General features: G+C 31.9%; 2 protein-coding genes across 2 annotated transcripts; both read right to left on the bottom strand.

Moving 5' to 3' along the window:
* Positions 1-9,796: 9,796 nt before the first annotated feature.
* On the bottom strand, positions 9,797-11,217 carry LOC140181269 (serine/threonine-protein phosphatase 7 long form homolog). Its single transcript, XM_072224800.1, has 2 exons — positions 11,152-11,217; positions 9,797-10,612 (listed from the first exon to the last, which is right to left on the bottom strand). The coding sequence occupies exons 1-2, from the start codon at positions 11,215-11,217 to the stop codon at positions 9,797-9,799; spliced, it is 882 nt and encodes a 293-aa protein (XP_072080901.1).
* Positions 11,218-13,697: 2,480 nt separating this feature from the next.
* Positions 13,698-14,078, bottom strand: LOC112772938 (nuclear transcription factor Y subunit C-1-like). The gene has a single exon (XM_025817961.1). The coding sequence runs from the start codon at positions 14,076-14,078 to the stop codon at positions 13,698-13,700; it is 381 nt and encodes a 126-aa protein (XP_025673746.1).
* Between the last annotated feature and the right edge of the window lie 2,294 nt (positions 14,079-16,372).

Below are 16,372 nucleotides of genomic sequence, written 5' to 3'. Positions count from 1 at the left end.
GATACGCGTCCTTGGCAGCTCATCACTACAGCTGTAAGAGGAAACTTCGAGGAAGGTGGATCTGCTCTTGCGGGACCCACTTTTTACACAGTATATATGGGGAGGGTCCTACCCCTCCCCCAAGGTACGACACATATCACTTTATACCTTTTTCGCCTGCACACCTGACTGACTAGAGCGTCAGAGTGTGTTTGCAGGTGACACCCCCCTTTTTCTACGTGAAGAGCTCGGAACGTCGGCTTCTCCACCTCTGCCCCAGTAACCCAAAATCAGGCAATCCCCCGTTTCACCAACTGAAGTTTCACTCCGACCCGTTCGGTACTCGAGCTACCGAACAATATGTAAATAATTTTGTATATATATTAAAAAATTAAATTAAATATATTTCAATTGAACTCTAGTTAAATGAATTTGATCTAAACTTCTGAATCTATAGTTTCAATTATCTAGTATCTAATATTTAATTTAGTTTTTAAAACCTTATTTACATAGAATTATGAAACTATAGTAGGGGTGACAGGAGTATCCAAACTCGCGGGTACCCACCCCGTTTTTATCCGATCGGAGCGAGTTATTATCCGTCTTGAATGCGGGACGGGTTTTTATCGGGACGAATTTACTAGCGGGGCGGGATGGGGTCAGGGTTAGGGTGAACCCGCCCCTACCTGCCCTGGAGTATATATTATATATTATAATATAAAATAAGACATAGAATATAAATATATAAAAATTAATAAATATTATTAAATATAAAAAATATATAAACAATTTTTGTGTAGAGTGTGGGTGTGCCTCTGCCTCACTCTCAGATGCAATATTGAAACCCAAAAATTATTTTTCTCTTCTCCAGATTCCAAAAACCAGTGGGAGGCTGAGGCTGGGAGTAATAGAGCATCGAGCTTCTTGCCTTCTTCTTCTCCAACACCTACTCGGCTGTCATCGTTCTTGCCTCCGTCCTCCGTCTGAGAGCAGCTGAGCAGCGCTTCGCCGCCATCGTCCTCTATCCGAGCACAGAACTTAGCCTCTGTCCTTCGTCGCCGTCGGCTTGAGTCCGTTGCCATACCCTCCGTCTGAGAGCAGCTGAGTAGAGCTTCGCTGCCGTCATCCTCCGTTCGAGTGCAGAACTTAGCCGACATCCTCCGTCCTTCGTCGCCATGAGTCTATCGCCGTCGCTGTGAGTCCGTTGCCGTATCCTGTGAATCCGTCGCTGTGAGTCCGCTGCAAATCACTACTTTTTTTGGTAATTTTTATTTAGGATTTACAATGTTTCCTAATTTTAATTTGAGTTATAGTTTTATCCTAATTTTTATTTGAGCATAGATTTGTTGCTGCATGCAATTCTATTTGTATGAAAACCTGTTCAGATTAATATGACAAAAATGGTGATAGATCAACCAATTTTTTCCTCGTATACCTATTATGATTCTTAAAACTTCTTTAGGATTTATGTGTTTAGCGACAATATCTTTTATGTCACAATGACCATATAGTTTGTATTTGCAGATATAGTTACTTGGATATAAAACATGTAACATTTCATATTTAAATACACTCTTACAATAAATTTGAGTTTCACTAATTTTGATTAAGAGACTAATGCCTATGAGGCAAACTCAAATTTTTCAAGTAACATATGAGGCAATGAATGGTAGGATTCTTTAAAAAAAAAAAAAAGAAGTGATTAATAATATTCTCTTAGATAAACCAAAAGTGATAGAGATAATAAAACGTGACTCTTTTCTCCTACCATGATTAGTAATAGCTACCTAATTTGCCTTCTGCTAATTTTTTTCATTATCAATCTTTCAAGTTCCGTGTAACTTCATTTTCTCCATTTTTTTAAGTCTTACACAGGACAACAAAGTCATAACTCATAACATACCCGTATTTGTTTAAGATTTGCTGCTTAAAAGTTATATTTAATTTGTGTTGAGTCTTGGTTGAGTTGGTTATTTAGTTGAGTCATTGAATTGTATTTTTGTGACGAGTTATATTCTGAATTCTGAAAATTTTGATATTTTTAATTTTGTCAAACAACATATTTATTCTAATATTTATCAATTATTTATTTTAGATTATAGTAGAGTAAATTGATTTTAGATATATATTTTGTGGCACCAATCATATATTAAACTGTAAAATTAAAGCAAGAGAGAAAATACAAGTTGATTTTTTATTCTTTTTGTTGGTAACTGGTGAGATATATGACTGAAGAAATTATCTTCACTGTGAAAAATCTGTTTTGTAATTTGTCAAGTTTGCAGTTTGAAAAGATGCTGTCATTAGCTCAATGCATTGAACATGTATATGCTTTTAATTGAACATCCAATTTTAACTCGAAGTGAAATGTGCAAGAAAACAATTAATGATTTTATATAGTACCAATTATTTTGTTAATTGCTATCTTTTTTTATTTTTAAGTTTAAATCTTGATTTGCAAATTTTTAATGATAATGAAGATGTTGAAAGTGATTAAGAATAAGGATTGAAGACTTTTTTATATCTAATATTGTAATTTTTTTTTATTATAGTGTTAAATTTGTAGTGATCTAACACTAACTTTTTTTTTTAATTTCAAGTTATTTGAGCTGATGACATTGTATGAATTTTATGTTTGTATTTTAATTTATCTATAAATTTTAAGTTTTTGTTTTAATTTATATATGAATATATAAAAATTAAAATATTATTTAATTTTTATAGGGGCGGGTTTAGTTACTGTAGTTTACTATCCGTGGATAGTAATAGAGCGGGTATTACATGAGTAACAGGATGGTGGAGCGGATCGGACAGGACAAAAATCCGCTTCTATCCGCCACTCCTAAACTATAATTGTTGTTGTACTTTTAATTTAAGTATTTTTAATATTTATATTTTTATATACTTATTTATAATTTTATATTATAAATTAATTTTTTAATTAAATTATGATTTAACAGATTAAATCTTTAAACTAATAAATTAGTAGCAAGAGTGGTTCAATAACTGATTCAACTTTTAAAATTAAAGTATTACTATTATTTATATTTAATTTATAAAAAAAGTTTATATTCTTTTATGTATATTATATATAGAGTAAAACAGAGTTAAAGAAAAAAAGGATACAAGTCTAAAAAAAGGGTTAACGGTGGACTTAATTCGTTCTCTCTCGTTCCTCTTTTCTCTTCTTTTTCTTTCTGTTCTCTTCGTCTCTTTCTTCTGTTTTTTCTACCTCCCGTTCTCTCTCTCATCCTCTTAATTTCAGTCTACAAAAATATTTTTATTTTTCTTTTAAATTCACCTTAAAAAATTTTAAATCTGTTCTTAATTATAATTTAATAAAAATACTTTTATTTTATATTATATTCAAATAATTTAAATTTTTTTTTTCGTTAAAAACAAGAAATTCCGTATTTTTTAAAAAGTGATACAATGTCCAATATAAAATAACCTTAAGAAAAAAAAAGAATATTATCAATATTTATATAATTTCAAACAATTTAAATTTAAATTTTACTAAGAATATTTATATAATTTCATCCAAACAAAATTAATTTAAACTTATTAGATTCGAGCTATATATATGCTCTCTGAACATAAAGTTTTATTAAAAAGATTACCAATATTATTAACATCATCACTAGAAATTAATTGCAATAGCTATTTTTAAGTGGTTGTGAAGTTTTATTGGAGTTCTACTTACTTAAAGAAACAAGATTCAATCCAATTATCTGATACCGTTTAATTCTACTTTGATTTCCATTTGAAAAAAAATAAATAAGTAAATACCATTTCTTAAACAGTAGTTGAACTTGAACCTGCCATAGCCAAAAAAAAAAAAAAATACAACTAACAAACAATCCTAAGTTATCCAAAAACAGAACCATATTCAAAAGTCAAAACACACTAAATAGTAAATACAGCATACACGTACTTTACACTAATATTCATCAAGTCAATAATTGACACATATCGATCAGAATATTATTATATCATGATAATCTGTTACAATAGTTGTCATCATTCATTTGCCTACCTTGTCAACTATCATAATCTATCAAATTATAAAAGACAATCAATAACACAATAGGTGATGAACATAAAGAGAAAAACCAATTATAAGAATACTAGAACCTCTTCAATTCTCTCAACACAATATTTTTTTTTCATCTGATCACCCAAGACTACCCTTAATTAATTACTTGAGTTTCCTATCAGGCTATCACCATCATCATCACCTAATTCATCACATTGCTATAAGATAACTACATTTTTTGTTTTTGTTTTTTATTATATCTTCTTCTATTGGTGATTAATCATTATTTAGAGATGGATGAATCAAAGACAAACGGATCCAAGAGTATAAGATCTGTAGTAAAATATGGATGGACATTTTTGGGTTGTTTCAAAAAAGGGTGGTATAAGATTCGAATGAACCTTCACGTGTAATTTGATCATTTTTTTAGTACATATTTTATTAGCAATAGAGGTTCATATACCCGATTCAAATAAAAGAGTAGTGCATATTGAACTTTTTATTTTATTTTTAATTTGTAGTTGTGTTAATTAGACAATTAAATTTATGTGCCTTGCTGCCATGCTATCTTTCTTATGTAAATGTAGTAGCTTTGCAATAATGTGCAGAGTTCAATAATATTGTACATGTAGACTTATTATTATGCATAGAAAAATTAAATGATATAAAATTCGCATTTTAAGTGATGGTTATTTAAACACTTTTTATTAAGTGAAAAGTGTTGTATCTTTATTATTATATAAGCAGATTTTGATAATATATTTTGAACAATATATTGAGATATATAAAAATAATTTTTTATTTAATTGATCAACTTTTTTATAATATAGTATTTGTGATAGTAAACATTTAGATAATATTAGATATTGAAACTTAATTATTTAAGTTAACACAGGTGTAAATAGCATGGTTTTAAATTATAGTTGTCAAAAAATCTAGAATAATATCTCAAGTTAGTCTCTAAAAACTTTTTAGTTAGACAATTTAAATTTTAGCAAATTTTAATCATCAAATTACATTAATTTTATGAATCTAGCTAAAAAGTATTATAAAGACATTAATTAAGAGGATGAAAGTGTTTTCAGGTGGTTAACAAATTCTAATTCTATTAGATAATGTGCCAAACGCAAGCCATAATTAAAATGAATTACTTTAAAATTCTCATTTCTATAATTTGATTCAAATTAAATAAGAAAATATTGTGAAATATAACATCATTTTTACCAATAATTTTATCCAAATAAATTGTCCCATACTAAATGTTCATCAATGCAAGGACAATTCAATTAAGGCGGTACTATGATGTAAAAATATTATAGTTGTGTAAGGATGCTAATTAGTAAGTAATGAGTAGTAATGTAGCATTCATAATTTTACTGATCTGGTTTGGAAAGTCGTGATTATCTCTCTTATCAGGTTATTATAGACTTTCACAAAGGAGACGAGATTATTGTAAAGAGGACGATTTTTCTATCACTCGACTAACGCAAAGTTAATAGTTTATAGTGATTTATCATTGTATGTCATAATTTTTTTTATGCTAGATAAAAAATTTCATATAAATAGTGGGATCAATAATTTTCTTCCCCCAATTGTATTCTCTTACCAACAATTTGGTTCTTCATTGCACATGTCTCTGTAAATTTTTTTGGCATAATTGATGTGGCTAATAAATGCTTTCTCTACCTGATAGACAGCCAAGACTTATGTTCTTTCTTGTTTTTAATTTAATTTTTTTTTCTTCTTAATTGAAGTATAGTATTTCTGTATCAGTAATGTTTCTCTAATTCTCTGCAGGTTGTTGGAATTTTCAAGATGGTAGTATATGTCATTCCAAAGAAGATATTTGCGACCAAATATTATAATTTAATAACTTAAATGAAATATTTAAAATAACATGTCCATTTCTAAAATTTCATTACCTTATTAAAAATTGTATAATACATAGAATGTTATATTACATAGAAAGTTCCACCGAGGAAAACGAGTTACATTAGTCAAACATAGTTTAAGGAATCATCAGTAATGACAAAGACAAACATTTTCTACATGATGCAATGCAATTGTAGTCTCCTTCTCTAGAAAACTTTTCTTGCAATTCGAAAGGATGGCACCTTATTAGGCTCTTTTAATTATTTTCACACATTCAGCAAATTAGTCTCATCTCCCGTGAAGAAGAGTCCGCCAGTGTCTATCTCAAAGAAATGAACGAACTTCTTGTCTTATAATCAGTCGATCTTTCTCTAAAAATTGTAGAAGCAAACACAGTAAATAAGTAGCTACAACAGCAAAATATATATATATATATATATAATACAGAAACAACTAGATGCAAGTTTGATGGTAATTCACGTGTCAATTTATATATTCGAACTTAATTGTCTTTGTACCAGCAGAACAATATTATCTTCACGTTTGCATGAGTCATCTCATATACAGTTCAAGAACAATCTATAATAAAAAATAAATAAAATAAACAAAAATATGAATCGGACAATGACCTCCTTCGTAACCAAAATTAAAATATGAGCCTAAGCATATTGGTGGTTGAATTTACATTTTTCTCCATATATATGAGTGTATGCCACCTTCAGAATTCTTGCTGTGTGCACACCCAAACATTAATTGGATTGATCTTAAACTTTTTAAAAATTTAATTGTCAGAGATATATTTGATACAAATCAAAAATTTTAAAGACAAAATTGAAACAAAATAAAATTTAAAAATATTTTTAAAATTTTTGATAAATTCCAAAAAAGATATTTTACCCTAAAATAATAAGACCTTTAATAAACCAATAATTAAACTTATTGTTTGGTAGTATAATAATTTTTATAATATGTCAAATACATATTTTATACATGGTGATTAATAGTTAAATTTTATGTATATATAACATAATTGTAATTTAATGCTTAATTATTAGAAAATTTTGAGTCTCATTTAGCCCTTGACTTTATTTTATAATCATTAATTAGAATTTTGTTGTTGTTTGAATTAATGATGCGTTTGTATAATAAATTGTCTTAATTATAAGTTTAATGGTAAAGCTAGAAAGACAAAAAAAATTAAAATTTATTTTATTTAATATTTATTAATTATTACAATAATTAATAAATAATAAATAAGATAAATTTTGACTGTTTTTGATTAATTTATTTAGATTATCAAATATTTTTTTTAAATTTAATAACTAAATAGTCATAATATTAATGTCATTTGTATTAAGTTATAACATTTTTTACTTCTCAAAAAGTAAGTTCTAAGTTATAAATTAGTTTTTATTCTAACGTACTTCTCATGCTAACTTAAAAATAAGAATATCTTTTATAAGTACCATTTAATTTTCTCAAGAAAGGAGAAGTATATTTCGTTATAAGACAATAAGAACGAACTTAATCTCTTTAAGAGTCAAGATATATATACATCAGCCTAGAGACGTTCATGGTCAGGTGAAACTGGATTTGATGTGATTTAGACCTAACTTAAAATATATATCAAACTTATTTATTAAACTCGAATCCAACTCTAAACCCGATAAAACCTACATATCAGCCTATAGTTTACTATGCAAGAATAATATAAAATAAAAAAAATAATTATTAGTTATTATATATTATGTTAAATTATGAATTAAATTTAACATCTTAAAAAAATAATAATTAAGATTGTTGTTTATTAATTATAAATTTAAAATAATATAATTATAGATACATAATAATAATAATAATAATAATAATAATAATAATAATAATAATAATAATAATAATAATAATAATAATAATAATAATAATAATGTATTAATGTAACATTGTACTTTGTAATAAAAAGAAACATGAACTTCGCAACAACAAAGACAATACAGAGTAAAGAAAAAAAATTCACTCATTTTTTTTTAAGGCAATTTACGCAACTAAATTGTTTGATCCTCAATATTACGCAAATACATTGTTTCAGTTTTTAATACGCAAATGCATTGTTTCTATATTTTATGTAAACCGCTACTGTCAGTAGCGGTTTACGTGTGAGTGTGTGTGTGTAAACCGCTACTGGCAGTAGCGGTTTACGTGTAAGTGCGTGTGTGTAAACCGCTGCTGGCAGCAGCGGTTTACGTGAGAGTGTGCGTGTGTGTAAACCGCTACTGGCAGTAGCGGTTTACGTGTGTGTGCGTTGTGTGTAAACCGCTACTGCCAGTAGCGATTTACGTGTGTGTGTGTCTGAATGGGGCTGCCTATATAAACCATAGAGGGACCAAATGTGAAGAAGTAGAGTGTTATTCACAAATGGAGGGAGAGGATAGTTTTGTGGCTCTGGTTCACTGCTCTGGAAAAATTCAAAAGAGCAAAAGGCATGGTGTAAAATTCACAGATAGAGAACCGCTTAGTGTTTTTATCCGATCTTCGAATACGTTGGCGGAGATTAAGCAAAGCATATTACGGAAGCTCGGTGTGTGTGGGACGAAGTGGGTAAAAAAATTATTTTACAAGATTCCCATTGATGTTGTCTCAACTGGTGTGAGATATGAGACCTTCGTGATCGGGTCGGATGAAGACTTGCATGTCTTGTTTCACTGCAGGCGTAGTTTTCCGGAGGTGAGGGTAACTGAGCTGTTTGCAAAGTTGGAAGATGGTGTGGATAGCTCAGGGGCATCGGCCCCTAATCCTCAGTCGATCCCAGCCGGTGGTGCCTCAACATCGATGCCTGTGGTAGCAGTGGCAGTTCCGAATCCGGAGCCCGAACGTGCTGGGGCTGTTCATGCATATGTTGGTCCTGTTGTTCCTGATTTTGAATGCGATGCCGGACCGGATCGGGTTGAGAATGCACTGTTTGACGATGATTTGGATGAGGAGCCTGTCGATATTGGTGGGGACAGTGATGATGATATTCCAAGAGGCGGACGTTCAGCCCATGGATGTTCCGGTTCTGCAACACAGGAGTACCTTCCCCACCTCTCTTCTTTGAACTTGGAAGCCATCGGCCAACAGCAGAATGCTGATGCAACATTCGAGGGGCAGGGGATGCATGATGGGACAAATATGTCTGAATTTCAGATTGGCCAATCCTTCCAGAGTAAAGAGGAAGCCGTGTTGAGTGTGAAGGATTACAGTATTCGGCGTGGAGTTGAGTACAAGGTTATGGAGTCCGACAACCTGAAATACCAAGGGAGATGCAAGGAGTTTGGTAACGGGTGCACGTGGTTGATTCGGATAGTCATGCGGAAAAGGAAGGGCACATGGGAGGTTAGGAGGTACAACGGTCCGCACACGTGTATGGCCACATCGATATCAAACGACCACAAGCAGCTTGATTATCATGTTATCTGTGCGAGAATCTATCCATTGGTTCGAGCTGATGCGTCGGTGTCTATTAAGGTGTTGCAAGAGGCCACGGAGGCGACTTATGGATTCATGCCTAGTTATCGGAAGGTGTGGTTGGCGAAGCAGAAGGCAGTAGCGCAAATATATGGTGATTGGGAGGAGTCATATGCAGATCTGCCTCGGTGGATCCTTGGAGTCACATGCACGATGGAAGGTTCGATTGCTCTATTGAAGACGTCCCCAGTTAGGGTGGGTGACCAAGTTGACGAGGATAGAGTTTTCTTTCATCGGATGTTCTGGACGTTTCCTCCGTGTATTGAGGCTTTCCGCCACTGTAAGCCGCTGATAAGCATCGACGACACACACCTGTATGGCAAATATGGCGGGACCAATGCAAGCCGATACCTAATGACCCTTTGCTCCTTTCCATCATTAGGAGGTAAGTAGGCAGACCACCTAAATTTAAGTCATATGAGACACAAAATTTAAAATATGCCCAATAAATTTGTTAAACTTAAAAAAGCATAACCCATACCTTGATGCCAGCGGGAAAGAGAAAACCTCAAACCCGGCCGGCCTAAGAGACGGAAACCGCCAGAATATCCAACTCTGAAGTAACTGGAGCGGGCCCGCAAGATTAGTCACATTTCTGTTCGCTACCCGACACATACATCCGTACAGCCACGCCAAAGCGGCCGAACCCCAGCTATACCTCCCCATGCCATCAAGGTTTGCCACAAATGGCAACCATCGTATATGAACCCGGTTCGCACTCTTGTCCCCAAATAACTGAGTCGATAACAGCATCATGATGTAGGCCCGTGCGTAGATGCGGACAGTCTCCTCGCTCGCATCTGGTGGTAGCACCCTAAACCTCTCGTGGAACCATGTAAAGTGTACTGTCATCTGCTTGACCTTATTCGGTGGGGGCCGCTCACCGAATAGGTCCTCAAACCACTCCCAAGCTGGTCGGCCACCCTCCATGTATGTCTCAAACTCACCAAGGCAACCACTCACAGCCTCCCCATCCACAGGAAGCCCTAGCTGAAATGCCACATCCTGCAATGTCACTGTGCATTCTCCGAAAGGCATGTGGAACGTATGCGTCTCAGGACGCCACCTCTCAACGAACGCACTAACGAGTGGCTCATCCAACCAGAACCATTGGCTATTTAGCCTAGCCAAATGGTACAATCCAGCCCGCTCTAAATACGGGATGATCCTTTCATGCATGGGCATATTCTGTTGCCGCCTCACACTGTATATACACCTATTGGGCTGCACAGAACAACAAACGAAAACAGAGTCCAATTAAATTCTCCTATCCTTAAACAGATTTCCATATCTAACCGAATACGAATACCTTAAACCATCAGCAAATTCTCCTATATAATATTTAAAAAACATTTCCTACTCACGATAGGAAAAATAACAACACAAATAATTTACTTATTAACATCCAGAAATTTTAAAATATTGTAAAGATTTAAAATTTAAAACTTTATATCATACAAATATCCTAAACAAACTATAATAATTCACTCATGTCAACTATCCCGTTCCCTAAACTAAACCAACATTAATTAGCGGGCATAACATTCATTGAATGGAATTAAATTTCAGGTAACTAGGCATATCTATAACTAACCAAGAAAAACTAAAAACACTAAACCAAGATTAGTGAACTAACATCCTAGCATGCGAACCCTAAATTCAAACTACAACGACTAATCTATAAATTCTAATTCGTCTACCTAACCTACCGTTTTTCTGACTAAGATATGCAAAGACTAGAAAAAAAATAAATATTAACTAACATCGTCACCAATAGAACCGGCAATATGCGCAACGCCGTTCAGTCGGTACAGGTTCCTGCCTGCCATGATAACTCGCCAGAAGTCGCCGCTGAGGAACCTCGGGCCCGCTCACAACTTGCTCTGACTTCTCTCTACAATTTCCTCTCTCTAGAAAACTCCTCAAACCTTCTAAACACATAATCCGCGGCTGCAACCACGGTTTATATAGGCAAACCATCACACGTAAACCGCTACTGGCTGTAGCGGTTTACACACACGCACACACACACGTAAACTGCTACTGGCAGTAGCGGTTTACACACAACGCACACACACACGTAAACCACTACTGCCAGTAGCGGTTTACACACACGCACACTCTCACGTAAACCGCTGCTGCCAGCAGCGGTTTACACACACGCACTTACACGTAAACCGCTACTGCTAGTAGCGGTTTACACACACACACACTCACACGTAAACCGCTACTGGCAGTAGCGGTTTACATAAAATATAGAAACAATGTATTTGCGTATTAAAAACTGAAACAATGTATTTGCGTAATATTGGGGATCAAACAATTTAGATGCGTAAATTGCCCTTTTTTTTTACGAAACACAAACTCCATATATATATTTTTTAATTTTGGGAAAGAGACAGATAGGTTTCTGACTTTTTAAATTTTTGACAAATACATCCCTGACAAAATTTAAATACAAAAAAGTTCATGACTTTAACAAACGGATGACAATTTAGTCCTTCCGTCTATTTGCCTCTCATACACCAAACGGAATTGGTTGAAACGGTGTCCAGGTGTCCGTTACGATGCCACGCTGGAAGGGAAATAAAGTTCAAAGAACAAATATGTCCTTGAGAATTTAGTTCATTATACTTCTATTATGCTTCTATTATGAGAATTTAGTTTATAAAATTATGTTTGTATTTTAAAATCTAGTTAACTTGTTGTATTCTGCAATTTAAATTATTTGTATTAAAATTACAGAAATTGGGCTTGTTCTATTTCTACTTTTTTTTCTTAAATTGCATTAGTTCAGTTTTCATCATACCAATGACATTAGTTAGCATGAGTTCATTTATGCATCAAGTTAGCATTAGTTCATTTGTGCATCATTCATGTATTAAGTTAGCATTAATGTATTTGTGTATTATATTAGAACTAGTATTTTTATCCATAATAACATTACGAGAATAATTTTTTTTTAAAAAATTATAGTTCACTTTATTCTAACAGTATAAACTATGCATGACACAAAAGATTTATAAAATCAAACCACTCTTACAAAAAAGTCGTAAGTTGACAAAAGTCTCTGGCTAAAAAGACCAAAATATCTGCAGATAAAAAATTAAATAATAAGATTTTTAGTTTTTATTTTTATATGAAAAAGTCTAATTTTTTATTAATAATTAATTTTAACATTCGTTATCTAAAATTTAAAATAATTTAATGTGTATACTTTTACATTTAAAATATTTTAATTGTAAAAAAATAGCAGATAACATATTTTGATTTGTCAAATTACTAATACAAAATATAATTATATATAGAATAAAAATAGTAGAGAGAAATATAAAAATGGAGAGAGGTAGTCAGGTAGATGAGAGAATTTAGAAAAAGAGTTTATTAATTTTAAAAAAAAAATATTTTCTTTCAATTTTAATAAGAGTGTCATGTGACACATTTAATTATTAAATTAGATAGTAATATATGATACATAATATAAGTATATTTTAATTAGATAGTAATATATGATATATATAGAAGCATAATGAACTAAATTCTCAAGGACCTATTTGTCCTTCGAACTTTATTTGCAAAATAACGTCAAGGACTTATTTGTCCTTCGAACTTTATTCTCCTTCCAACATGACACCGTAACGAATACCTAAACACCGTTTCAGCCACATCAGCCAGTTCCGTATAGTGTATGAGAGACAAATAGACGGAAGGACTAAATTGTCCTCCATTTGTTAAAGTCAAGGACTTTTTTGTATTTAAATTTTGTCAGAAATATATTTATCAAAAATTTAAAAAGTTTTTTTCCTTTAATTTTTATTGCCCATAACATGTTATACTGTTAACTGTTGAACGAGCCAAATTAATAACTTGCTTCAAATCCTTCATGAAACAGTAGACAGTAGTGTATATGTAAAGTTATGCCGCCAAAACAAGATAAAAGTATATCCAAACATGTAATTTTTATGCTTACTTTCTATTTTTCAAAACTCACTACCGAATAATGCGTGGTACACTGGTGTTAATAAAGTAAATGAAACACTTAGAAAATTTTACTCTATCAATATACTTATATGTGTTATCAAATAAGTTTGGGAAAATTTTTAAGTGTACCGAAAACATCAGTATTCCAATTATTTTAACCATTGATTTTAATTAATATATATTATATATATTTTTTATAATTCAGATTACCGTTAAAATAACTGGAACACCGATATTTTCAATACACTTGAAACTCTTCTATAAGTTTGTGTCTTCTAGTAATATCTCTTTGTATTTATATTTTCATCACATAATTTTCAAAGACAGCTTAAGAATACTCTAATGTCTGAATTTCCATAACAGCACCATCATTATTGGCATTATTCAAAGCGCTTCCATGATTATGAGACACCAAAGTGACCAAAAAGTCAAAGATATCAGTGGCGACGACGGCAGATGCCACGTCATCTTTATGCAAGGTTCTCCTCTTTCCATGGATGGCGACGATCCAAGACCTTCTAGTAAGTTCCTCAATGAAGAGCTCACAAGCCTTTGAGAAAACAATAGGTGCCTCACCAGAAATCATCTTAACATCTTCACCAGATTTCTTCATGATCTTCTTGATCCTTGCCAATGGCAAAGAGTGTGGCCCTGTTCTTCCAGAAATGCCCCCACATAGTATCCCGGAATATGCACCTGCTTGTCTCATATTGTTCTCTCTACAATAATAAATAATACTTTACTATAGTACTGTATACTATATGCTTGTGTTTTAATGTTGTCTATGTGTTTTAGTGTTATCTATATATATACACTGTGGTTTGCATGCTATTGGTATATTGAAGATTTCACTACAATAACATTGCCGGCCAGCCTGCTTGAGCCGGCTAATTGAATTCTAATGAAAAATAAATTATTGAAGATTCTTAGTTGTACATTTTAATTGTTGATTAGACTGAATACCATAAAATTATTGATCATTTTCCCTGTGTATTATTATTATTATTATTATTATTATTATTATTATTATTATTATTAAGCTTAGTGTATGTATTCAAAATGAATAATGTTAGGTAATAATTAATCTTTTTCAGTTAACATCAGTTCATTCTTTTAAAATTATTTTTTTTATTTTAAATTTTTTATCTTAAATCATAAATTTTTAATCTTAAATTTTAAATTATAAACATAAAGACTAAAATTGAATGATGTTGGATAACTAAAATCATGGAGTAAAAGAGTGCACGAAAAGTGATTGTGAGGTTCTTTGAGCTTTTAGCTTTTGTCTGCAAAAAGAGTATCAATTATTCATATGTTTTCAACAAACCAAATATCTCTCTCCAACTGAAAAAATTCATGAATGAAAACGAAATGTCTTAGAATTCAGTCAATTCACAACATAACTTGTTGGATTAAGATTGGTTTTGGGTATATAAATATGATGATAAATATTTATTGGGTTAAAATTCTAAATTCAATTTAATGTGTGTGTTAGTGGTGTAGACTCAATATTTTATCTCTCAGTCCAAATTTATGTTGCTTCAGCAAATTTTCAATACACCAATTTAAAGTTTCAGTCCAATATATTTAATGAGCAACTATCATAACCTAGAAGTTAAGAGAGAAGATTCTGAAAATTCATGGTTGAAATAAAAAAAAAAATAAAAGAAGTGAAACATTTGGCATTATTATGGAGAATGAGAGACAACTGAGGTACCTAGGACACCAGCAAATACAAAAGGACAACACAAAATTAAAATGTAAAAAGATCATTAACAAAGATGGGTAGAGTAAAACAAAAATTGCAAAGTTATGGAGAGTAGTTGTAATAATGCAAAATGAAAAGGTTATGCATGTGAAGGAAGATAGCCACTCCAACAACAATAGAGGTAATGGAGCAGCTCCAAGGACAACAAAAGATCAAAATTCAGAGGTTAATATGCAAAAATAATATGCAAGAACAGCAGAGATAGTGGAGCAAAATGAAAAAAAACATTGCATACCAAGAAAGATAGCTACAACGAGTAAAATTGGAAAGAAAAATGAAGAGGCAGTGAACTAATTTAATGAAGCAAGCTTCTCACTATATAGCTGATTTTTAACAACATTTGAAGGCAAGAAAAATTAAATAGAGTGATACTTGAACATCATCTCATACACTTGAGCTAAAATATTTTTCTTTAACTTTGTACTTTATTTGAAATTTTAGTGTTATGGTAATCTATTGTTCATCTTTCTGTAATTGAGAAAAAGACATATCAAAATGAGGAAAAAATTAAAAAAAGTCATGAGAATAAAAGAGGCAAGAGAGATGCATTGAAAAAGTCAAAGAAAATTTTTTTGTACTTGTTATTTGATGAGTTAGGATTAGTTTTCTTTGTCAAGTTGGGATAGCACTTAGTAGCTGATTGAACCAGTGGGTTCTCCTTTATTGATGGAACAACACTTGGTGATGACTAAGTTTGAGCAGAAATTTAGTGGTTGATACTAGATAAATTAGGGTGTAGTTCATTGGTTTTGGTATATGTAATCAGTTTGATTATAGTGAAAATTCTACCATGATTGTGGTGGAATATGTTTCATGGCACAAGAAAATCAAATCAGAATACATGCTTGTCTCATTCTCTTCCTCCTTACTCTGTTCTATTCTAGTTTTAGAGACAAAAAGTAAAAAATCTCCTGCATAATCTGCTTTCGCAAAAAATTGCTAAAAGAACTTATTTTCTGAAATCAACTTGATTCAACTCCCTTATCAAGTTCTAGCATTACCATCAATTGGTATCAAGAGTCCGATCTCAAGGAGTTAAGCTTCACAACTTGAAACAAAGATCCATGGCTATCAACATGAATACAAACATCATGTATACATGCTCATTGAAGGTCAATCTAACAATAGACTTTCCTACTTCAACGGTATAGCAACTACTCATATTGGAAAGAGAAAATGAGAATTTTCGTACAGTCAATTGACTACAATATCTAAAAGATTATTGTTAATGGACC

This window comes from Arachis hypogaea, chromosome 18 (genome assembly GCF_003086295.3).
Source record: "Arachis hypogaea cultivar Tifrunner chromosome 18, arahy.Tifrunner.gnm2.J5K5, whole genome shotgun sequence".
Classification (NCBI taxonomy): Eukaryota; Viridiplantae; Streptophyta; class Magnoliopsida; order Fabales; family Fabaceae; genus Arachis; species Arachis hypogaea.
Note: the sequence above shows the minus strand (reverse complement) of the source record. Positions and strands in the feature narration are given on the sequence as shown.